At 43.1% G+C, this 26,221-nt stretch overlaps 1 protein-coding gene across 1 annotated transcript in view; it reads right to left on the minus strand.

The window, feature by feature from the left end:
* Positions 1–13,754: 13,754 nt before the first annotated feature.
* SMG6 (SMG6 nonsense mediated mRNA decay factor) overlaps positions 13,755–26,221 on the minus strand; it is a 224,529-nt gene continuing 212,062 nt past the window's right edge. Inside the window, exons 16-19 of the mRNA XM_066599701.1 lie at positions 25,719–25,866; positions 16,706–16,917; positions 16,402–16,483; positions 13,755–15,918 (exon numbers count right to left, since the gene is read on the minus strand). Coding sequence (XP_066455798.1) covers positions 15,788–15,918; positions 16,402–16,483; positions 16,706–16,917; positions 25,719–25,866 — 573 coding nt within the window. The 3' untranslated portion in view covers positions 13,755–15,787. The remainder of the gene's footprint in view (positions 15,919–16,401; positions 16,484–16,705; positions 16,918–25,718; positions 25,867–26,221) is intronic.

The following is a 26,221-nucleotide window of genomic DNA, read 5'->3' on the forward strand; positions in this document are numbered from 1 at the left end:
TTAGCAAAACAGACATCTGGAGTCCAGCACACTCCGCAGAGTGGGGGGAAAGATAAATGGTATATTTGCATTACCTAGCGTTGCAGTCCTTATGGACACCTTTATCATAAATGATGCTGGCCAGGACAGTGACGAAGCTCCTGGCAGCAAACTGCAGAGTGTATTTTCCCTGAACTGGAGGGCTTTTTTTTAAGCTTGGAAAGTACAATCAACATAATGTACAGTTTTAACTCTTATGTTCCCAGAAACTATTTTAAGGCAATATATAACTCTTTCTCTGCTGTTTTGTTTTCCCCTTCCTACTTCATACCTCTTATTTTTTGAGTTACATAGCTACATGAGAGCTTGTGCTTTACGGGACGAGTTGTATGTTTCAATAGTACCATATAATGTTCTAGAAAACATTAAAAAAATTCTAAGCGGGAAGAAATAAAAAAAATTTGCAATTGCACTAGTTTTTTTGGGGGGGGGGGGTTGCTGAAAAAATAAAGTACTTAAAAAAAATGTTTTCGCTTTCTGTCGCCATAACACTTTTTTTGTCAATCAGGTTGTGTAAAGGCTCGTCTTTTGTGTGCCACAGTGGCGCTTGCTCGGCAGGAGGAAGTGAAAATGCTGATTGGTGGAGGTGGGGAAGCAGCAGCAGTTCCCAGCACTCAACACCAAGCAGCGCCACATATGGGAGGCAGTGGGGAGGAGAGAAAACTGGTAAGTTATCGCACATTTGTTTGAGCGATCGCGAGTTTGTTTGCGCAAGTTAGCGCGATCACACAAACAAATGCTGACACAACGAATTTGGCACGTTTGCTTTATAGGATGCAGCGACTTTTGCAGAAAAAAAAGTGCGTCTTATAAAGCAAAAAATAAAAATGACGGTAATAAAACTTAAGAAAAAAATATTTTCACATTGTTCTTTTTATTTCCCAGAGGGGGCTTAACTTACAATCATTTGGCTGCTCACACAGTATAATGCATTACCATAGTATTGCATTATACTCTGTTCTAACAGGCAGCCTATCAAGACATGCCTGTGTCACGACACATAAACTGTTAAGTTTCAGAATGCAATAAGTGTATGTATTTCTATCTTGATTGGACTATTGAACCTTACATAGAATCTAAAACCTATGCTATGTAGTCTCGGAATTAGGGATTAAAACATAAGAGAAGTCAACAGGAAAAATAGCAATACTAAACTATGTTAACATAAAAGACATAGTTAGTCAACAGAAATACATTATAATGAGATAACAATACCCTGACTGCAGCTATTTCCTTGTCCAGACGAGCCTTTGTTATGTAGATGTCAATAAGCCTTATGATTTGTAACCTTTAAATGATAACGCTCTCTCTCTTTCTGTATAAGAACTTGCAATGTCTTCAATTAAACAGAATTCTCTTGAGTTCTCATTAAAAGAGCATCTTGCTATAACACGAAAGTGCTTCGCGTTATTCATAGATAGCGCAAGCAATCTTCTCATCACGGACTTCCACATCTACCAATTTGGCACCTGACAATGAGGTCATCAGATCGGTATCTGTGTGGCCCAATAACACATGCCTTGATAGACAATCATTCATGGCAACCTTCAGGGGGCTTTCAGGAATTCACAGTTTGTCATGAGAACCAAACAGCACTTCCCCCTTCTGCCCAATCGCTTTGTAGTGTGGCTGTTCAGGAGCCCGAAATATTGACCAGGGAAATTAAATGCTGCTTTCAAAATTGATACAGCTGATTGCTGTTGTCGCCAATGGGTATTAGCTGTCAAAGATGGCCGACCCCCACTGTGTATGTAGTGGACTCGGCTCCCAAATCAGCCTCATACGCAGTCACCCATACATAGAGAGTGCACGTTGGGAAGAGTTTAAAGCAGAACCCGTTGGCTCACCTGACATATGCATTTTAATAAAAACTTGTAAAATAATGCTGGATCATCTTTTCTTAGGACTCTTCATTGTTATTTCTTCTTCTTCAACTAGATAGACAACTGGCTGTTACTCTTCCTCACCAATGAAGCATGCTCCCCCACTATCCTCCAGTCAGTGACATTTTACTGATGAGGAGAAAAGGAAAGCTCAGTGTGCAATTCATTAATACTTCATCATAGGAGGGATAACATAGGAACAGCACAAGGACTACAAAAAGATGTTCCAACAACTACTAAAACAGATGTCAGAAGAGCAGTCAGACCCTCCTTTAGAGCCAATTTACCTACCCCCCCTTAGACTGTGTTCACATGTGGATCCACTGCACGCTCATTTGAAGATGTGACATGCCGGGGCTTTAAAATCAGCAGTGCAGGTAAATGTATGCTTTCTAGAAACCCCATCCATCCAAACTCATTGCTAATACTGTAAAATGCAGATTTTTTGCAGCAACTTATCATGCAGAAAATCCGTAGTTTTTTCCACAATGTGAGTATACCCTCCAGCCATTTTTCAGCTTTTCATTTTTTCATATCCTCCCTTCCAAAAGTCATAACATTTTTATTTTTCTGTATTAAGTCTTGTTTTTGACAGTATGAGTGGTATTTTTAATTATACGCTTTAATGTACCGTAAAATAGCATTATGTACCTTTTTTAATGGTGTTCATATTCTGATATTTTAATAGTTTGGACTTTTGCATACGCAGTGATACCAATTTTTTTTTGTTTTCACTCTAAGTGAAAAATTGGAAAATGGGGTGGGGGTGAACTTTTAATTTGTTTTAGATGTAGAAAGAAAAAAAATAAAATTTTTAGGGTCCTACCAGGGAATGTAACCATGAGATCACTTGAACAATAAACTGCAATATTTCTGGATTGCAGTCCATTGTACCTTTCAATTTTCACTTCTATGGCACAAAACTGCAATTGTCTGAACGGCCACTTTTAAAAATGTGACGTGTTGAGTGCTCACAGAATTGTAATCAGACAAATATTGAAGAGGTAGCAGAGCTGGTGAGAGTGCCATGGCCCCTTTAGGGTATGTCCACATGGGGTGGAATTTGCGGTGGAGTGTCTGCAGCAAAAATCGGTCTCAAAATCTGCTCTACTTGGTGCAGATTTTGGTGTAGAATTCACCCTCTCATTTGAAGAGGTTGGATCTACACCACTAATTTCTGCAGCTAAGGGCTTATTAACATGGCTGAAGGCGTTTTTACGTGTGCCCACCGATGCTGTAAAAACGCGTGAATGGTCGCACAAATCTAACGTTTGTGCACCCGTTCAGACGGCCAGGGCCCGACGCATATACACCGAGCCTGCATTGCCGTTGGGCGGGGGTAGACCTTTAGCTCTGCTAAGCTGTTCTCCCCCTTCCCTCACTGGCTCTCTGCAAGGGGAGGAGGCAGGACGGGGTGGGAGCTAGTGTGCTAAGCTCCCACTCTCTCTCCGCCCCTTGTCATCAGCCAGCAATGGGGGGGATGGGGTAGAATTTAGCTATGCTCCTGCACCCCCCCCCCCCCATTGCAAACAGTCAGCAAGGGGAAGAGGGGAGGAGAGAAGGGGTAGGGAGTTTTGCAGTCACACTGCTAAACTCCCTCCCATCTCCCTTCTACGGCCACTGTCACGGGCTCCTATAGGAGTTTATGCAGCGGCCGACGCATTCTGGCCAGAAAGATAGTTTCCTACTCAGTGTAAAATCACCTGGCGCTATATTGGGCGCTCGGAATCCAATACATCAGATGGTAACGTATTTTGGCCAGCCGTGAAAACTGCGGCCGATATACGCTTGTGTGAATAAAACCCTAATTGACATGCTGAGGATTTAAATTCTGCACCGTCTGTCAATTTCCGCACGGATTTTAGGCAGATTTTCTCCACAGCATGTGAATGGGATTTACATTCCTGCTACTATAAATCCGCCCCATGTAAACATACCCTGAATCAGTTGATTACCATGGGTCCCGGGGTGAGAACCTCCACAGATCAAATATTGATGGCCTGTTCTAAGGACAGGCCATTCATTTTCAACCCCGAATAACCCTTTAAAGGGGTTGTCCTGCGCCGAAACGGGTTTTTTTTTTTCAATAGCCCCCCGTTCGGCGCGAGACAAACCCGATGCATGTGTTGAAAAAAAAAACGGATAGTACTTACCCGAATCCCCGCGCTCCGGTGACTTCTTACTTACCTTTGCGAAGATGGCCGCCGGGATCTTCACCCTCGGTGGACCGCAGGTCTTCTGTGCGGTCCATTGCCGATTCCAGCCTCCTGATTGGCTGGAATCGGCACACGTGACGGGGCGGAGCTACGAGGAGCGCTCTCCAGCACGAGCAGCCCCATTCAACACGGAGAAGACCGGACTGCGCAAGCGCGTCTAATCGGGCGATTAGACGCTGAAAATTAGACGGCACCATGGAGACGGGGACGCTGGCAACATCTGTCACATTCAGAGGTTTCACCTGTGGTCAATAGGGGCGGTGGCAGCTGCGGCGTCCCCATTGACATACTGAGACCATCGTGCTCCTCTGCTTCAGCTGTAACAGAGGATTTCTTCATCTCCGCGGGGAATCCCATTGTCACTGGCAGAGTGACAGTATTGTCACAGTGTCCAGTGATAATGGGAGTCCCAACGGAGATGAAGAAATCCTCTGCCACACCTGTGGCAGAGGAGTGTGATGTTCTCCCATTTAGTTCAATGGAGCCGGCAATACAGCCGGCTCCATTGAAAGCAATGGGCTGCCGTCAAGCCCTGCAGTGAGTTTCGGGGAGGGGCCCAAAATATAAGCTCTTCCCTGAAAATCAATCCAAAAATGTGTAGAAAAAAATGTATACCCACCTCTCTGCAGCTGCCGGGGCTCAGCTGCTTCCAGCCCGTTCTTCTCCTGCACTGCTTTGAGGAGCTTTCAGGAGGTGGGGTATTTAAAATCCCAGCCTGCTGAAAGGGCTGCCTCTGATTGGCTGAGCACTGTGACCAGTTAGAGGCAGCTCTCAGCTATTAAATGACAGCTGAGAGCTGCCTGTGATTGGTCCCTGAGCTCAGCCTATCAAAGGCAGCATTCGCCCATTCATGTAAGTTTCACATACACAAAACATCGGTTTGCTGGTGTCCCATAATTTTCGCCACAGGCGTTTTTCCGCATGTAAAATTCGCACATGTGACCGCTCACATTTAAAAGCATTGGTTCTATTTAGTGCAATCTTTTTTACGTGCGGATAACCGCCCGTCACAACGGCCGTGTGACAGAGCCTCCAGAGCAAAAAAAAAATCACAGCATGAGTTATTTTGTTGCAATTTTCAAATGAAAATTGCTGATTCAAGTTTGTAGGTGCGCTCAAAAAAACAGATCCCACGTGCTTGATGCAATTATAATCTGTTTTTCATGCCTGTAACCATTGTGTTCATAAAAAAATGAGAATCAGGAAATACTGAGCCTGTACTTTATTCTTTTATTTTTTTTTTTTTTTTTAACGTGTGAAAATGTCATGAAAAACATATCAAAATTATGCAGAAAAAGTGAAAAAAAAAACTTCTAAAAATCTCATGAAAATTGCACAAATAATTGGCCCATTTTATACAGATCACAATTGCTAATGTCTGTGCATACCCCTTTGCTGTACTGTTTCTTTTATATATCAGTGCAGTAGTTTGGAAGAAGTCTGCATCAGCAGCCACTCATAGAAAACTACAAGAAGTCGTCATCAATGTTCCTAAACCATTCGACCAATTGACAGCTGTCTCCCTAGGCATAGTAATAGGGAGATATTGGTTATTCAACAGTGGAGGGAAAGTTGGGTGGGGTGAGGCTGCAAATCACAAATCTCTATTTTTGGCTGCTCTGAATATATATGTTGCTGCCAAAGTACTGAGTCAATGCATGAAACTGCCACTGCTGCCATTATTTTGCTTGCCATTACTATATGCTACAAAGAGGGCAGCATAAAGATGGTTACAGATTGCCTTTAAAGACATTTAATACCATTGACCCAATAATGGAAGCAGCTTGGCTGGAGAATGAAGCAATACAGATGGGAATTCCCATCGCCAACATTTATGGTATTTCCCATCAAGAGAATGGAAGTCCAACTAGCCGCTGTAAGAGGACCACTTCATCCAGGCAGAGATGGTCATGTATGTGTATAGCTCCCTCCATTCAAATCTATTGAGTTACAAAAGTTAACCCTCACCTATCAGGGTTCTGGCACATTCTCTGCATAGGAAGGTTATGGCCAATGTAAAGATATATGTTCCAGAATGTAAAGATTTGTTAAACAAAGATTTGTATGACTGTAAAATCCATTCCATACATCTGAATGAGATGGTTCCTGTAGCAAGTGGCTGGAAGAGGCAAAGTTCATACAGATGTGGGAGACATATCTGCTGTGTGAACATAACCTTACGCAAGATTATAGTGCAAAGGCAGATATACTGTTGAGAGCAGGAACTCATTTTATACTATCCCGAGTCAAGCAATGTAATTGCAAAGTTACTCAACATGCATAGATTATACCTAGATACAAAAAGCAAGGTAGGATCCAGAAAAGTGAAGCATAATTCGATGAAACTGAAATTAAAGGGCACTAGAGATGAGCGAGCGTAGTCGGTTCGGGTGTTTTTGCACTCGAGCACCGCTTTTTCCGAGTAACTGACTACTCGGCCGAAAAGATTCGGGGGGCGCCGGGGGTGAGCAGGGGGTTGCAGAGGGGAGTGGGGGTGAGAGAGAGAGCTCCCCCCTATTCTCCACTGCTACCCACCGCTCCCCGATTCTTTTCATCCGAGTAGTCAGTCACTCGGAAAAAGCAGTGCTCGAGTGCAAAAACACCAGAACCGAGTACACTCGCTCATCTCTAAAGGGCACCCATCACCAGCTATGCGCATTATAATCTCAGTTATGGTCCTCAAAGGGCAGGTTCCCAGGAGCCTGGGGAGTTTTTTTAATTATATATATATATATATATATATATATATATACATACATACATACATACATACATACATACACACACACACACACACACACCTACTAGCCTTCCATGCTGCTGGTCGCCCAAGTCTGCACACTTTTACCAGCGCCTTTTAACCATCTCTATGCAGCTCTCCTTGCAGAGGAAGCACAGCGACCACTGAATTCAACAGAGGACTTTGTAACACATGCTTGGAGACCTTCAGGCTCTCTTGTCCAGCTAATAGACTGTCACTTGAGGATCTTGCTAGGTATGTGGATACCCCTTCTAAGGGTAACTGCACAAGTAGTGGAAATGCTGTGAATCTGCTCAAGGAAAATATGCGTTGGATAATAGTACAAGCCACGAGGGCTGGAGTTTAGGAAACACGGCTCTAGACTAACTGTCATCAATGTCAATCCATTGCATGCCTGAATGTGGTCTCTCCTTCAATGAATGCAGAGAAATGCCATAAGATCTCTTCCATGTAACTAACTAAGCACTTACATATGAGGACCTTATTTTTCTACATAGTGAGAAATTTGTGGAATTTTCTGCAACATTCTACAATACAGTAAAGTAAGGACATTTTTTCCAGTGAAGTGATAAATCTTGTGTAGCTTCTCATAATTCTCTCACATAATGAAACATGAGGTAACACTGAAGAATTCTGCAGAAGGCAAGAGAGAACAAAATTCCCAGTCACAATGGGGATGTAACGTAATGTGGTGGGATATTGTAAAACAGTTCATTTCTCTGTGATTTAAGCTCCGTTTTGATGCTGTAGACCAGCAATACTATGGGACTGGTACAATATTCACTGGACTGAGCATGCGTAGGATGCTGCATACAGGAAGTATATGTGCTGTACACTACAACTGTATCAGTACATCTAAAAAAAACACTTTATACCAATCAAGAAGCCACTGTGAGAACACAGTGTGGGGACACAGACTGGTTTGGGATCTGCAAAGGCATCCGACAGGGCTGCATCCTCTGTTTAACTTTTATGCGGAAGTGATCATGAGTAAAATGGACCTAAAGAAATTGGAAATCGGGGTGCGAATAGGTGGCAGAAACATCAACAATCTGTTATGCAGATGACACAACTCTGCTTGCAGAAACAGAAGCCGGTCTGAAGCAGCTGATATGGAAGATTAAAACTGAAAGTAGAAAAATGGGCCTCTACCTGAATTCAAATTAGACTAAAATTATGACAACTGCAAAAAATGGCCAAATTTAAATCAAAATCATCAACGAGGCCATAGAACGCGTGCGAGACTTCATCTTCCTTGGTTCGAAAATTGACCAGGCTGTAGAATCTATGCCAGAGATAATTCGGAGGATAGCATTGGGGCGAAGCACGACGCTAAACATGGACAAAATCTGGAAAAGTAGGGATATCGGCATCGCAACTAAACGCAGGATAGTGCAGACCATCGTTCTCCCCTTAAACATGTATGGATGTGAAAGCTGGCCTGCGAAAAAAAGCTGATAGGAGGATTGATGCGTTTGAGCTGTGGTGCTGGCGAAAGCTGCTGCGTATGCCCTGGATGGCGAGAGTAACAAACAGAGAAGTCCTGAATCTTAAGACCCGATATATCACTGAAGGCCAAGATGGCCGGACTCAGACTCGCGTATTTTGGCCATGTAATGCAAGCAGAGTTGCTGGAAAAATCTATAATGCTTGGACAGATCAGTGGCAAAAAACGACCCGGCCACAAAAGGACACGATGACTGATACTGGCATGGATATCACACAACTGAAAGAAGCAGCGCAAAACTGAAAAACATGGAGGGAGCTCGCCCTTAGGGTCGCCAAGAGTCGTGAACAACTAAATAGCCAACAACAACATACTACAACTGTATTAGTTGGAGGGTAGTTAGTAGGATTAAGCTGTACACATATCAGTGGCTTACGGTGTGTGTTAAAATACACTTGATACAGTGGTGCCTTGACATACGAGTTTAATCCGTTCCGTGACGGAGCTCTTAAGCCGAAAAACTCGTATGTTAAAGCACTTTTCCCCACTGAAATGAACTGAAATCATTGAATGACTGTGATTGGTTAACCCAGCACCGGCTTTTATTGGCTGACGAAGCGCTGAGTTAACCAATCAGAGGATAAGCTTGCTGGAGGCGGGGAATTCAAGCCCTGCATCCAGAAAGCAATGCTCTGTTGGCATGGAGGAAGACGCGACGGCTTGCAGCAGCGCCGCAAACCATCGTGAGGACAAAACGCCGGTGATAGGCGAGTATAGATCCGCCCCCCTGAGCCTCAGTTTGCAAGTTTTTTGACTTGCAAGCAAGCTTGTAACCCAAGTTTTTACTCATAAATCAGAGCAAAAACTCGTGAGAGCCTGCTCGCAAGTTGAAAAACTCGCAAGGTGAGGCACCGCTGTATTTTTAATGGGCTACATATGCTTCTATAACTCATCTTTCAGTCAAAATTCAATCTAAGCTCATCAGCTCTGAGAAAGAAGTGGTTGGGACTGAAATTGCAATATTTTTTTTCATCAACCGTTATTTTACGGCTTGTTTTTTTTGGGGCGAGTTGTATTTTTCAATGGCATTATTTAATGTACCATAAAATGTATTCAAAAACGTTTAACATTTTGTTCTCTTTGGCGTGGTGATGTGCACTGGCGTAACTATAGGGGATGCGGTTGCACCCGGGCCCAGGAGCCTTACGGGGCCTATAAGGTCTCTCCTCTCCATATAGCGAGCCCAGTACTATGAATAAAGCATTATAGTTGGGCCCCCCGTTACAGGTTTTGCACTGGGGCCCAGGAGCTGTAAGTTACGCCTCTGGTGATGGGGAATATTGTTTTTACAACATACACATTGCAGCAAAAATGACATTATTTCATTTTGTGAGTCAGTAGGACCACAATAACAAATTTAGGTTTTCTTTATTGTACTACTTAAAAATATATATATTTTCTTTCACCATCTTCTGATGGCTACCACTTTAACTTTCTGTCGATGGGGTTGTAGGAGGGCTCGTTATTTGCAGGATGATTTGTAGTTTCTATTGCCTATAAGGTTTTGATTGCTTTTCATTACATTTTTTCTTGAAGAACGGGTGACCAAAAAAAGCACAATTCTGAAGTTGTGTATTTTTTCTGACAACATTCAGAATAAATAACGCATTATTTTTATAGACTGGACTTTTATGGAAGCGACAATTCCAAATATGTTATTTTTAAAATTATAAATATATTAACCCCTTCAGGACATGGCCTATATTGCGCATAAGGACGCAATGATATTTTGAGTGATTTTCATCCCCACTTTTCAAAAGCCACAGCTTTATTTTTCCGTCGACTTTGTCGTACAAGGGCTTGTTTTTTGCATGTAGTTTTTATTGGTGCCATTTTTGGGTACATAGACTGTATTACAGAACTTTTATTAATTTTTTTACGATAGCAGGGAGAGAAAACGCCATCGATTCTGCCATCGTCTTTTTTATGCACGCCTATGTGCGTGAAAAAAAATGCTCTACTTGCATAGGTGGAGAACGCGTGAATGAGCAAAGTTTCATATGTGCAGCACATGAAACTTTGCCTGTTCACTGTAGCAGCTCTGCTTGTAGAAGCGCAGCTGCTCCACAAAGGTCCCCTCATAATAATAATCTTTATTTGTATAACGCCAACTTATTCCGCAGCGCTTATCACTCAGCACTGAACACTGTGACAGCATTGATGAAAGAATCCTCTGCCACAGCTGAGGAGAGCAATGCTATTCCGTTGCTTCCAATGGGGCAGACGCTGCAATCATCCCTAGCTGCAGGTAAAAAAAAAATAATCGAGAAAACTCACCTAGAAGCGCTGTCTGGCTCTTCTCGGTGGTCCCGGGTAGTCTTCTGTATTTCTTCTGTGTGGGCATTGAAAAATCCCCACTTCCTTAAAGCGCTGCCTCTGATTGGCTGAGCGCTGTGACAAATCAGAGGAAGCGCTCAGCTGTCCCCGTCCCCCAGAAATACAAAAGACGACTGCCGTGCACGGGGAGAAGAGCCAGACAACGCTTCTAGGAGAGTTATGATTTTTTTTTCTGCAGCTAGGGATGATTTTCAGGGTACGGCTTCTACTTCAAGGACCTTCCTTCCCCGAAAATCATCCCCATGTGAAGTCCCATCATCACTGAGCACTGTGGGATATGGAGTTAACAGCACCTTTTAAATGCCCTATCCTTATGCACCCTAGTTGCAGTGGGAGGCCGACTATCGCTGGACGACGGGGGATCTTTTCTGATCTTGCGCTATTCACAAGGCATAAGTGTACGTCCTGTTGTGTTAAGTATCCCGCAGCCAGGACATACAGTTACACCCTGTGGCGCAAAAGCGTTTTTAACCTGTAATAAAGGATATTTTTTTACAATAGTAAGAAAACCTTTTTTTCACAGTTTACTTTTTTTTCAGTCCTTAAGGGGATTTGAACTTGTGATTGCTTGATCGCTCATACAGTTTAATGCTATATTCTGACAGGCAGTCTACCCTGGGGGCCTTCAGAAAACCCTTGCCTACTATGCACTCAAAGGGCTCCTCACGATCTCATCACGAGGGGGCTGTTCAGAACATCTAAAACACCCATTGTGCCATTTAAAGGGTTTACAGCCGTGATCAGCGTAAATGCTGATCGCAGCAGTTGTAGGCAAGTGGCAGATAGCCAATAATCCTCACCCCCTACCTCCCTTTTCTGTGTAGGGAGTGCGACTGGCTGCTGATTCTGCTCCACAACAGTTCATCCTCGAAGAGCATACACATATGTCCTTTAGGGTTAAGAGATTAAAGGGGGTTATCCGGTTACTTAAACTTGATGGAATAGTCTTAAGATCGGCCATCTATAGGAGATTGACTAGTAGCTATTAGGAAATTATAGTACCAGTTGCTGCATGCACGTCACACAGAGCTGTGGTACATGGGTGTGTAACAGATACACACAGCTGTGCTACATGCTATGCGCCTGACAGACACAGCTCTGCTACATAACATACACATCACAGACACAGATTTGGTACATGACATGCGCCTGACAGACATGGCATGTGCATGGTACAAACACAGCTCTGCTACATTATATGCGCGTGAGAGATACAGCTGTGCCACAGTACATGCACATGTTACAAACTCGGCTCTTCTACATGACATGGACATAACAGACACAGCTTTGGTACATGACATGCGCTTGGTACAAACACAGCTCTGCTACATTATATGCATGTGACAGATACAGCTGTGCCACAGTACAGGCGCACGTTGCAAACTGAGCTCTGCTACATGACACCGGCATCACAGACACTGCTTTGGTACATGACATGCGCCTGACAGACACGAATGCGCATGGTACAAACACAGCTCTGCTACATTATATTCACCTGACAGACACAGCCATGCCACAGTACATGCGCATGTTGCAAACTCAGCTCTGCTACATGACATGTGCATCACAAACACAGCTGTGCTACATGACATCCATCCATGCTGACTATACACATTACACGCACAGCACATTAGACAAGCAGCCACTCGCAGCTCTACATTTTGACTGCACACGACACACACAGCTCCTAGAATACAGTGATGAGCCACTGGTCATGTGATCCCTGACTCCACCCACACAGGTGATCATATGACAGTGATGTCATCATAGGTCCTGGTAGTTTCTGTTGGCTTATCTAGTTAGTATACAGTACTACCAAAATCCAGAATGGCTCCTCCCACAGCACTGACATCACCACAGGTCCTTCAGCTCACCAGATCTCTGTGGTGGCGGTAGGTCGGTGTCTACTGTCAGGACCGCTGAGTTCTGTCTGACATAATAATGGCTTGGTTGTATTATCAGTGTGTTAGGACCTGCCATAACGGCACCAGGGGGTGGAGCTACGATAGGGGCAGGGCTATGACTGCGCCATGGATGGTGCTATGACTTCACCAGGGACGGGCTATGACATCACCAGGGAGTAAGAGCATACTTACAGACATGTGGTCATTAGTAGTTTGATGATGGTCCAATTTTCAGTACTGTAGATGATTAGCCGTTTCATGTTTACTTAGCACAGCTCTATACTTTTAGTGGTAGCTGTGCCTGGTATTACAGTACAAATATAAGGGGTTTTCAACAGGCCCTGTGTTGCAAACCTTATTGCTGCTACTAGGCCAAATCAGTGATAAGAACATGTTTTAGGGTTTTCTGAAACGGTTTCCTTAAATCTTTGTAGCTCCAGGTTGCAAGTCAAGTGGCATAATTATGCAGTGCATATCTAACCTGTAACAGGGTCCTTCTTCCAACGGCTCCCATGGTCTTACGTAAGGAAGAACTGGTGCTCCTAATGATGGAGCGATTTATCCCCCACTTAGAGTTTATTGAAGAACCTGCCTGAAGACCCAATGCTTTGGGGGCCTTCTTCTCTACAGCTTTTGCCCATTCAAGAGATTGGGACTGAATTGTAATACAAGGTCCAACTGCTATGAAAGTATGGAGCAGTGCCTGGTAAACAATGAAGGGGACGCAGCCCCTGATGGAGGATGGCATGAGGAAAAGCCATTAATTTTAAACCAGATAACCTCCTTTTGATGAATAAATTCATGTTACCAATTTTTTTAGTCTTTCTACAATTCAAAAGGACTGAAGATTATTTCAGAACTCATTTCCAGGTAGGTTTGTAGTAAGTGCATTAATAGTACTGTTCATCCTGATCCTCCTGATTCACAAATGCCAATACAGCGAAGATAACTGTGACTTGAAGAACAAATTCAGGCAATACCAAAATGGTTCACTCACTTTCTCTTGCAGCTGTGTATATTATAATTCACATACATCATAATGTCCTATGGTGAAGTAAGGGTTAAAATTCACAAAGCAAAAAAAAAAATCAAACAACCAGATTACAGTAAAACATTTATTAAGATTTTTTTTTTTGCCAGCCAATGCTTAATCTAAAAATAACACACAACAAAAATTCCTTCCAAGCAAAAAAAAAAAGTTATATGGAAAAATAAGAATATGAGCAAAAGACAATCATTACAGTACAATTAAAGAATGCAATGAGAGGGGTACAAATGATAGTAACATTGGTGCCATATCAACAGTTGGCACGGACCTGGTGTTATAGCATAGGTGGTGTTTCTGCTATCTGTGCTTATCGGCAAGTGCCTATAGTGGGATTTATATGATATTAAGGCTGCATGCAGTATGTTCAGGATCACCATGATTGTAAGCTGACTCACTACACTAAGGGGTTAAACATACCAACACCACTTAGGAATAGTCATGCCATGTTACATTGCTTTACTAAAGCCACATGTACAGGAAGAGTAACGAAATTAAAAAATATAGTACTCCATATGGAAGGTTTGCTTCACTACAAACAGAATCGCTGCGCTCGGCCAACATAAACCTACATCACGTCATCACTTCTCCCTGCTCACTAAAACTATTTACAAACTGAAATCTGTGGAAACCTAGATCGCAACATAAAACAAAAAATGATACAGATCACCACTAGTATCTAGAGCCTCCGCGGTATGATCTATTATCTGTATAGAATATGACCCACTGTACTAGCCTCTGTCTACTAGAAAATAATCAGAGCCAGCCTTTATCCACATTCTCTCGGGTTTCCAAAAAAAACCAAACAGGCTGGTGACTTAAAACGTAGCAAAGTAACCCTTTGACAACCTTGTTATGCCCTACACCTAGTTGAGGCAACGACACAACGGTGAGGCCGGCCACTCTCAGCAACAAAAAAAAAACAAAAAAAAGGAGTTAAATGGAGCCACTTGTCCGGGCCAACTAGCATGTAGCCAGGACCATGTGGTTGATTTCTGCCTTTATCCCTACAGACTGATCTTATAAAGTATTAGGGAAAAGGATGACATCAGGACCTACAGAAGACTTTTAGGATTTTCAGATGTCAGGTCTTGGCTGGGAATGACAGAAAACGCCGAGAGCATTCACTGCCAGGGAAACCTGCCGAGAACATCTGTGTAACCTGGTGTGTGTAGCGATGAGGATCGGTCAAGTAACGGAAAAGCATTGTTGTACACTTTACAGAGCAACATCATCCTTCATGTCTGAGTTTAATGGCCACACCTACGCATCTCCCTATTCAACAAAGGGGTGAGGTTGGCTTCAGCAATCTAGAAGAAGGGAAAAAAAAAAATAAGAAAACAGAGGAACAATGTACAAGATATGAACGACGGGAAGAAAGAAAAACAAAAAGGGTAAGGGGATATGTATCCACCGATGGCTGCTCCAAGCTATAGTCACCGGTTCAAAAGTATGATCTTGGGAAACCTGGGCTGGTAAAGAAATCCTTTCAACCAAAAATAAAAGAAAAAAGTTAAAAACTACAGAAAATAAAAACAATAAAGCTAAAAAGAGCATTGCAAGTCATTAAAGAAATAAAAGCATGAAGTAAAGATCGTCTGGCGAAGGAGACCATTGCTTTCTCTCAATGAGGCCTGGTGATGTAGGCATCACTAGTGCACAAATTAAAAAAAAAAAAAGAAAAGGGGAAAACAAAAAAAAAAAAAGGGGAGATGTGCCCCTGGCAACCTGCCAATCAAATCCTGCTCTGGACTGTCAACTTACTAAATTCTGCACCCTCACTGACCGGTCAGACCCAACATACAATGACAAGCCCCTTCTTTACGCACTCCCATCCAGCTGAACTAACAGATAAGTTACAGCAGGCTCACGATGAGGGTGCATGAAGGAAACGTTTTCAGCCTTTGTTGTAAGATTATTTCAGATGATGGGTTGAGTCTGGGGTGCGTTTGTGTGTGTGTGGTGTAACATGGGGCAGTTGAACTGATGTATCAGGACTGACTAACGACTTCTCGCCCCGGCGGGTCACACACTGGATATTCTTCTCTTTTTTTTCTTGCACACAAGGATTCTTCCTTTCTGAATCTTGGCTGCTTCACCCCACTTTGGCCCACTTGAGAAAAGCAGGGATGTCTCGCACAGGGACATGTCGGGTCAGTGCCTTGACTCGGAGGTTACGGTCATCAGTCAGCAGAACAACTTCTCTTCTCAGGCGTATTGGATCGTCTGAAAGGAGAGCGAGAGTAATTGGGGGATGAGGTATAAGAAAAAAAAAACGATGGTGGTAAAAGAATGAAAAACGATAGCCAAAAGGAAATGTGCAACAGTTTAGGAGTAAGTTCTCACAGAAGGAAAAACTTGGGAGTGGAGAAAAGCTGTAGGGAGGAGGGGGAAATCTTGTCACTGTGACACTGGTAACAATCCTCCGTGTTACAAACCAGAGGTCTGCAGTTGTCAGTCCTAGCCCAGGATCTGTCTCTGTAAACAACGTAGACAGCTGTGGCATGTTAATCCTATGACAGATGGGCTTGGGCAGCTCATGATGTCACTTTAATCTGCCACAACATGATAGGGATGGAGAAATGAGAGGAAGTGGCATGACTTACGGTGTTTATGTTAATATTGCAGGAGTCCAAAAACGAAGAAAGTTTTTGTTTTTCTGTAACTTTTTAAGGCTAGTTCAGCCAAGGCCAAAGAGTGAAATGTTACCTTTTTTCGATGGCATGAAGTCCTTAGCATTGTCCTTGCAATAATGCAGACAGCAAGACAGGATCAAATCATCATTGTTTCCCTAAGAAAACGAAACATCATCAATGTGTAGACCTCTATGATCACTAGAGGATTCCATCCCACGCCACCCATCATAAAAAGCATTAGTGTCCTCTATATCTCCTCCTGGTGCTCTCCATTACCATGCAGTGCATAGACAGTGCAAGATAGTAATCACAGTACCCTACTGAACCTAGGACACAACAGTCATAAGGCACTGGAAAAGCCAGAAGAATGAAGGTACCTTCTGTCCAGAAATATCCTCGCTTCGGAAGGCAATAGACTCCAGCTCATTGCCGCGGCTTGTAAGTGCTCTGAGAAAGGGGTCTCGAGCTTCAAATCCATGTTCCAGGAACTGGAGGGCCTTCCTGGCCTTCTCCTGAAGAGATCGAGCCTGAACAGCGCTGCGCTGATCAACATCTTGTCCTTTTGCAAGGCCATCCAGCTCATGGATAACTACAGAATAAGAACACATACAAAAGTTTTTAAAAAATGGTGGCGCAGAATCAAAGATCTTACCTTGATCCTACTAATACCTTTTCAGTTTTGAAGCATTTTTGTTTTTAAAGCTTATTGTTTTGCTATGACTAGAAGGATGTTCCCCCAGAAAAACTCATCTCCTTTGTAAAGGCAAAAACGAAAATGTCCAACATACGGAAGAGAACTCCACTGGTCTAAAAAAATGGAAAACTTGTGATACAGGCAGTCCTCAGTGCCTGGTATTGGTACTACTGACTACATTATCTGTATCTATGGGCAGGATTGTATAAAATATAACATATCTTGGTTAGGTCCCCTGCACACGGGCGGAAATTCCGCAGCAGGATTTCCTTCATAATTTCCGCCCGTGCCCGCCTGCATAGGATTGCATTACAAAACGCAATCGTAAGCACACAGCCGCGATTTGTGTGCTTGACAACACGCGCGGAAAACAAATCACTGCATGTTCTATTTCTGTGCGGGTCTCGCAGAGGCCCGCACAGAAATGTCACTACCAATGCGCCGGCTCTGCCCTGCGTCGGCTGGGCAGCAGCCGGCACATCACAGAGCACAGCAGAGACGGAAGCAGGTGAGCCGCACTGGTCACTGCAGGGGTGTGGGTCAGATTCCGCTGTGAGAATTCTCACAGCAGGATCCAACCCGGCCGTCTGCAGGCGGCCTGAACCTGGTAAAAGCCAGAAATCTTACAAATTTTCTTTAGCTTTTCATTTCCACTTTTCAGGAGCTACAACTTTATTTTCCTGTTGACACAGCTCTACGGGCACAGCGATACCAAAAATATATTTTATTTTTTAGGTGAGAAATGGGAAAAGCTTTTTCTTTTCTTTTCGAAAAACTTTTTTTAATTTTTAAAAATCTTTACTTTTTTTTAGTCCCAAAAGGGGACTTGAACTTATGCCAGTTTGATCGCTTCTACAATATACTGCAATACTTCAATAGTGCAGTGCATTGTATTTTCAGCAATAGTCAATTAAGCATTGTCACAGACAGAGACTAATAGAATGCAATACATGGCAGAATTTCAGTAAGCTCTGGCTTGGCATGTGAACCCAATGGCACCCTGCAACAGTGTTGTACGAGGGCCAATGTGGAGCCATCTTCCGGCTGGCTGTTTAAATGCGCTGTCAACTTTGACAGTGGCATTGAAACAGCTAACTGCAGCAATTGGGCTTATCGCTGCAGTTGCAGATGGGCGTTAGCTATCACTAATAGCCGACACTCATAGGGTATGGAGTGGGTATGGCTTCCAAGCCCACTCCTTAACATACCTGAGGCCGCCTATATTTACAATGGACTGTCCTTAAGGGTTTAAGAACTACAGACACGTTGACCAAATTGGGCCTTATTATCAAGCCAAAATGTTGCAGTACAAAATGGTCTTCTAGATTGGTGGTCATCTCCAAAAAGAGGGCCGGTATACAAAAAATATAAGGGAAAATAACCCAGAAATATATCCCAAGTTCCTTGAAATGAATGTAGAAATATTTCCTTTCACTGAATTAGCTATTCCAATCTTAGGCATTGATGGTATGTCCGCAGGATATGCCACAGATGTTAAAAAGTTGCCCATACAGCCTCCAGATCCTCCCACACTTGGGTTTGCGGACAGACAAATAAGTATGGTATACCCTAGGTGAAGGGTGCTTGACCTATGTTAGTCCTAAGACCACAAGGGATACCAATTCTACCCTGCACCATTAATACACCTCATGTGGATGGTATGCCCAGCTTCCATACTTGAGATCTGATGTGACACGATATTTCACACCTTATCCACTGTACCACAACCATCTGCATTATGAAATGCTATTTACACGATGGCACACAAGTGTAGCATGTCATTACTGAATTATTCTTTAATTTAGGGCCCACTCACACCTGTTTTATGGCTCCATTATGGCTCTTTCAGTCTGTCGGTTCCATTTTTAGAAAAGAGAAGAGACTTAAAACAGAATAAATATCCCTCGCCACCCCACTGATTTCAATGAAGAGCAAATGTAAAGATGCAGACTGCGCAAATTTTTCCATTCAAAAAGGGAAGCCAAACAGAACAGAAGCAAATGGAAACCTGTTTGCAGTTTTTTTTTTGTTGAAAACCCATTGAAATTAAATGGGGGGGGGGGGGGGGGGTAATGAAAAAGTTTGTTTCCGTTTAATTTAGTTTTGCTGTTCCAAATATGGAACAGAGAGAGTGAAAGCCGTAACGGCGCTCCACCGCAGGTGAGAATGGGCCATTTACTGAAAGTGTGCACTTGTCAACATCTGTATAGTAAAACAAACTTATCACATGATGAACTGCAACTAGGGACAAGATGATGGTGGTATGTTTAGGACGTGTTCCGTGCAGAATAGATTGCAGGATTTTTGGGTGTCCTTTTTCTCAACAAACTGGATGCTAAACAGACTTCTGCTTTTCCAGTCAGTCTGGATTGCTTTTATAAAAAAGATGCAGTGTCTGAACGAAGTCCTAACATTGCACTCTGTTCTCTATTTTCCATCAAGTTGACAGAAACAGAAACTTAAAAAAAAAAAACGTTTTCTGGTCTTGTAAATTAACTGAGGCGGAGCATAAAACAAAGTAAAAACCTTTCAATATACTAATTTGACTAGATCTTTTCAGCACTCCGACCGGTCTCCCGTGTCACCTGCGGCTCCGGGTGTTCTTAGGGCCATCCGTAGTTATATTTGCTGGCACTGCAGCATCATCACCATCATCATGATGGACAACAGGCCATCATACACTATAATCAATGGCAGGTTTCGCAGATCAGTGGTGAGGAAACTGAGAAGAATTAGCAAGGTAATTATACTGGAAAGTCTTTTTCTGATTAGAAGTCCAGACGCGCTTTATTCTACTTTCCCTTTAAGACTATTTAGTACAAACTTCACAATCCAATAAATCATACTAATGGAGCAGTGCCAATAACCAATCCTGTGCCTGCAAATTATAGCCATCTACTGCAGACACAACATAAAGTTACTTCTGATAACAGTTAGGAAAGTGGTCACACTTGTTTCCAGGCAGCTAACAGTTAGCTCTGTTCACACTGGCATCATAGTTAGAGTTTATAATGGAAGCCATGAAGTTGTGACAAATCCATCATAAAACAGAAGTAAATGATGCCCCCTAATGACTTATAATGGGATCTGTCAAGGTTTCTGTCAATTTGGGTGCAACAATTGGACTGTGCCATTCTTGCTGCCAATTGTGATGAAAACCCAGACAGAAGCTGGTAGCACAAGTGTGAACAGAGCCTTATATTCTTGTTGCTGGATATTTTAGTGCTACTAACTTACACACACTAGCCAAAACTTACTATTTTAACCCTTTGCAATCCAATTTTGGATTCAGGGTTTCCTAGGGGGCTTTCTCTTTCTGCCATTATACAATGGCACCATCTGCTGGCTAGAGCCAGTACTGCAGTATTGGACATGCTGGAGAGGCCCCTGACAACAGAGCGGCCAGTAATCTACAGTAAGAATACCCTGCCGGACATCTTCCGACGTCGGAGCTGTACAGCCTTCAAATCAGAATGTCTTCAGACGTCAGACAGTGGATTGGAAAGGGTTAAAGCTAATGCCTTAGGCTGGGGAAACTACTACCATATGTGGTTGCCATTTTGCGTCCATAATATGGAAGAGTGTCCAATCCTGACCATGGGTATCCCGACCATCATACCTTCCTATGATGATTGGCGTTGTGGTCAGGAGGCTTGTGGTGAGACAAGGACGTGGTTCAGTATTAAGGACGCAAAAGGACAGCCAAAATACAGTAGTGTGCTCCTAGCCTTAAAGTGTGGGATAAATTAGGGAAAACAAACTGAACACTCGGTTCTTGAAGTTAATATGTTGCAGCCAAGAAAAACAGGTAAGTGTAAGTATCTGAGCAACTTTAATAGAAGTGAAACTAGCTCACCCACGCCGGACACTGCCCTGGAATCAAGTAGCATGGTGCAGTGAAGGAAGCCGCCTCAGCCACGAATGGATCCAATTCCAAAACACAAGACTTCTTCCAGCACTCGGATGAAGTTAAAAACAAAACTTTTTTTATAGCATCCTTAAAAACATTGTTCTTTTTTTCCCGTCTCCTTCTATGAGGATGTTTTTAAAGATACTATAAAAGTTTTGGTTTTAACTTTATATGAGTGCTGGAAGAAATCTTGTATTTTGTAACATTAGCAACTTTGACAAGAGCCAACTTGAGATGGCATCTCCAAAATGGCAAATCTTATTTCAGGTTTGAAGCGGTCAGTACCTAACAAAAACTGACGAATCAGCAACAGGGTCATGGGCAGCAAGTTGTCATTGTTGTGCATGGAGACAAAGAACTAGCCCGTTGGTGGTTCATAGAACTAGTGTGGCATAAAGTAGAGTAAGAATGACTATACTGGCCATGATAGAAAGATGTCAGAAGATATAGTGGATTGCAGCCTACTGACTATAGGGCTGTGTAGCCAATGACCTGTATGAGAGCTCATGCTGACCCCTGTCCATTGCAGTAAGTGTCTACAATGGGCACATGAAAATCAGAACTGGACTGCAGAGCAATGAAAGGTGGTGGTCTGATGAATCTTTTTTTTTATTTTACGGCATTTGTACAGGTCGGCCATGTACGTTGTTTACCTGGGATGCGCTATGGAAATAAGACAAACGGGGGGGGACAATATGATGCTCTGGGTATTGACCTTTTGAAGAACTTTAGGTTCTGACATTCATATGAATTTAACTTGGTCACCGACCAAGGCAATGGTTTTCCCTAATGGCAGTGGCCTCTTTCAGCGGGACAATACACCCTCCCACACTGCAAAAAATGCTCAGGAATGATTTGAGAAAGATGACAGAGTTTAAGGTGTTCATCAGTGGGATGTGTTGGAAAACCAGGTACAAACCATGGAAGTCCCAACTTACAGGACTTAAAGGATCTGCTGCCAACGTCTTGGTAAGAAGATGCTACTGAACAGCTGTCGAATTCATGGTCCATGCTTTGATAGGTCAGAGCTGTTTTGGTGGCACAAGTGAGACTTACACAATGTAAGTCAGGAGGTTTTAATGATATTTTATATATAAACATAGTTTCTTGTATTTGTCTACCTTTGTACACTAAAGATCACAGCTTGAAGACGTGACATCACGTGATCAGTATTGCGGTACCACGCGACTGCTGTGTCATGATCTGCTCTCAGATAATGTGCCGAGCTCTCCTCTGCGCAGCAGAAGCCAACATTTGACAGTAATGGGTAAACGTGATGACTTGAGTGACTTTGATAGTGGGCAGACTGTTGGTGCCTGAAGGTGCGGTGCCAGTATTTCTGATACAGTCACACTTGTTGGCTGTTCCTGAACCACAGGATCAAGAGTGTACAAAAAATGGTTGAACCGTGAACAGACATCAGAGAGAGTATCACACAGTGGAGAGAATTGGGTGGCATTTCTTGTATTTCAGCAAGGATGTGCCACAGTGAACAAATTGACCCAAGAATACAACAGCGGGAAAGTAAAACAAGTTTCACAATGACCATGAAGCATAACTTGTGTCGTCTGTGGTTCAATAGCCAAAGACCAACAAGGGTGCCCCTGATGATCCATGTCATTGCCAACAATGACTCAAACAGGCCTAGGAAAGTTGTCACTAGACCCTGGAAACCTACCTGAAGATCGTCTGGAGTGACAAGTCCCACTTCCTGCTGAACGACATCTGAAAGCACTGTTCACCCAAAAAGGTGGAACTACCGGTTATTGAGAAGGGGTTTCTAATGCAGTAATTGTACAGTGTAGACCAAATATATTTACTACGGAAGTTTCCTCTCATACGTACTGAGCAAATCTGTGCATAGAAGCTTAAAAAGAGGTTGTCCGTGAGTTTTTGGATTTCTTCTATTCCTGACCTGTCTTGAATTCAATGGGAGATACACCTGTAATACCAACCTGACACTATGATCAACATGATCTTCTTCCTGTGCTGTTCGTAGTCACAGCGCCAAGAACCAGTTGATCAGCAGTGATCCCAAGCATCAGACCCCGGTTGCTTATCAATAGAAAAGTTTGAAAAAGTTCCGGAAAAACTCTTTAGTACTAGTCAACCACTGTCATGGTTTATGGTCTGTTAGTAAAATGCCGATACTTCATAAATGTTTAATGCTTGGATCGATTCAGCATAAAGACCTCATTACCTAGATCATCTGTTGGTCTTTAGCTGCTGTGGAATTGCAAACCACAGCTTACATGTCCACAAGATCGTCTAATATTAGAGGAGCTACAATAATCTTCAAGAAACAGAAATGTGCAGTTCTCGGCGCTCTTATGCAGCTCCAGCAATACTAGACTAGACAGATGAAGATTTTTTTTTCATAGGCGGCTTATAAACAGATGGACACAGTAGTATTTGTGTGACAGGAAAGAGCTTATAATGCATGCTCATTCCCCCACAGGGAAGAAAGCGTGCTCGACGTCTTATTAAACCCACCCAAATACACCAGATACGCCACAGGGCTCCTTCTCTCGGTCAGGGAAAGAACTCCCAAATCCAGGGAGCTGGCCAGACCACCCAGTAACACCAGTACTTGTGCCAGGGGCGAGTGTTTAGCAATAACTGGAACCAGTCAGAGATTGCACCGCTGGCTTTATATGGAGAAAAAGCCGTGACGGGGACGTGTGTTCCAGCAGCTGCTCACTCAGCTGTGTGACTCTGTACCAAGCCCAGCCAGAGCTGCAGAGTACAGCAGCCATAGCCAGAGTGCAGTCATGCACAAGGAACTGAGGGTTAGTGGCAGGAATCAGGAGCACCCTGGTACTCATCCTGCACGTAAATAGTCACACGTGGGACAAGTGCCTGCCCATTGCAACCTTCACAGAGCATTAAGATGGTACAGAGTGAATAACTTCCTTGAACTGCCTCCCGCCTCGCTTTCTGATCAGCACACGCTTATCTAAAAGTGTCCCATAAGAGTAAGCAAGTATAAAAAGCAATGTTGTACATGTTCGAATGGATATCCAATAACCTGTATGTTCAGAGCAGCAAATTAGAGATGATCTCCCTGATCAAGAGCCTTTTGTTCAGAATATATGTAGCAAAAAAATAAAAAATCTCTCGCTAATTCTTTAGCTGCTTGTACGTAAAAGGTTATTCCCACTTCAGAAAATTATGGCCGAGATGGGAATATCTGTCTGTATGTGGAAGTCAGAGGTAGCCAGGATTAAGGAAACTGTAGCGGCTCACTGTGCTACACAGTTTTCATAAATTCCATTCACTTCTATAGAAGTTAAGAAAACAGCGCAGAATAGCCAGCTCAGTTGTTTCCGTAATCGTGGCCAACTGCATACAGATACAGATTCCTATCTCAGCCATAGTTGCCCAAGTTGGGAATAACCCTTTAATGTTCATTCAAACTTTGACGCAATGGAAAATGGAAATAATGTTATTAGGTTGCGCTTGCGTTTATAAGCAGCAGTCAATCTGAATAAACAGATCTACAGTGGGGAAGGGGGAACATAGAGCAACAGCCTCAGGGTACTTTTACATGGGACGCTTAAGCGCCCGACAGCCGTCCAAACAATTATCGCTACTGTGCTTCACGCAGCAGCAATATATTGCTCACTGAATGGAGGCCGGTGTGCCGGAGATCTCTTCCGGCCATCCACCTCTGTTAAAAGTAAACAGGCAGTTGTTCATAGATAGACTGCCTGTTCACACGGGCCGACAAGCCAACAGTTGTTTGGCTTTTATGGGAGCTGAAAACCAAGCGACTCCAGCAAGTCAGCACTTTTTGCTCATTTGCTCTGTCGGGTCCACTGTTTACACGGGATGGCAGCACCCGTAATCACTGTTTTGAGCGATTATTCAGGCGACTGTCAGCCCATGTAAAAGTACCCTTAAACCCCTCTTACACAGGACAATTACCGTACAAACCACTTATTAGATCGACCAGCTTGCAAGTAATTGTGCAGTGTGAATGCATGCAGTGAAATATTTTTCATGCAGCCTATAAAATCGTTGGTCTACCACCACATCATTCAGTTTAAACAGCCTGTCCAGCTATGAACGACTGCCTACTTCTTGTAAATGGAGGTAGGTGAGAACGATCCCTGGCTCACTCCATCTCCATTCACTGAGCGATGATCCTCCTGTGTAAAAGCATAGGTGCCAACCATTCTCGTCTGGTGTAAGAGGGGCTTTAGGTTGGCTAATGTGTATGGCGGCCTCCTGGGAATATAGAGCCATTTCATATGTAATCACAGCTATAGCCTCTGATGAGACAAAAAGAAGTCAACTAATTAGATAAAGCAGCTCAACTTCTCACAGCTCTGCCCTGAGGACGCAGTTAAAAAACAGCAGATAACATTATTTTAGGAGTTGGAGAAGTCCATATTTTCTAAGACCATAATCAGAAATCTGCACAATGACTCCTCATTCCAAATTATATTTCAGATTTAGGATTATCAATTCCAAATAAAATAATAAAGGATAATAAACCTTCTAAGCGCCCTCCTCTTAAAATGGGGTATACTGTAGAATAGATTCGGATTGAGAGCTCAGAGTAGCATGTGAGGGACAGTGACATGTATAGTGGCATTAAGAAATCCAAAAGGCTTTATTAGAGCCAGAAATGACTGATTATTATATAGTTCGCATCTATATATGCAAAGCACAAATCAGAAATATGTGAACTACTGTGGACTAATACTTTGGATACTAGATCATTTGGGATTTTAAGTTTACTGTCTCTTTAAGAAGATACTTGTATTGTGAGCGATCTTACCTATAAGAGGAATAACTAATATATAGATCTGACATGACAAAAGCTGCTGCAGTCCAGGGAGATGATTGATAAATCCATTAGTATCAGGCACCAGGAATAAGGGGCAGATTTCCAGCTCTAGGGGTCTTGTCTTGCCATCCAGGACAGCCTGGGAAGATAAAAGGAGTGAAGATTTTCCATTAATATGCATCTACGAAACAAAGCAAAGTGATATTATAAGAAAATAGTTCATGTCTTAGAAGCACCTTAGGACAGGGTAGATAAAGTAATGCCTAAAAGTGGGTACTTTATTGCACATAGGCAGCCATTGGGAGAGGGTGTAACTTCTTAAAGGGGCTGTGCCAAGTTATAAAGTTATCCCCAATCCATGGGATAGGGAATACTTTGCGATTGGTGGGGATCTGACTGCTGGGACTCTCACCAATCTCGAGAATGGGCGTCTAGCCGGTCACCGACTGAATGGAGTTGCACAAGGATGTTGTGTCTCCACTCATTTCAATGAC

The sequence above is a fragment of the Eleutherodactylus coqui genome, chromosome 4, assembly GCF_035609145.1.
Source record: "Eleutherodactylus coqui strain aEleCoq1 chromosome 4, aEleCoq1.hap1, whole genome shotgun sequence".
NCBI classification, from domain to species: domain Eukaryota; kingdom Metazoa; phylum Chordata; class Amphibia; order Anura; family Eleutherodactylidae; genus Eleutherodactylus; species Eleutherodactylus coqui.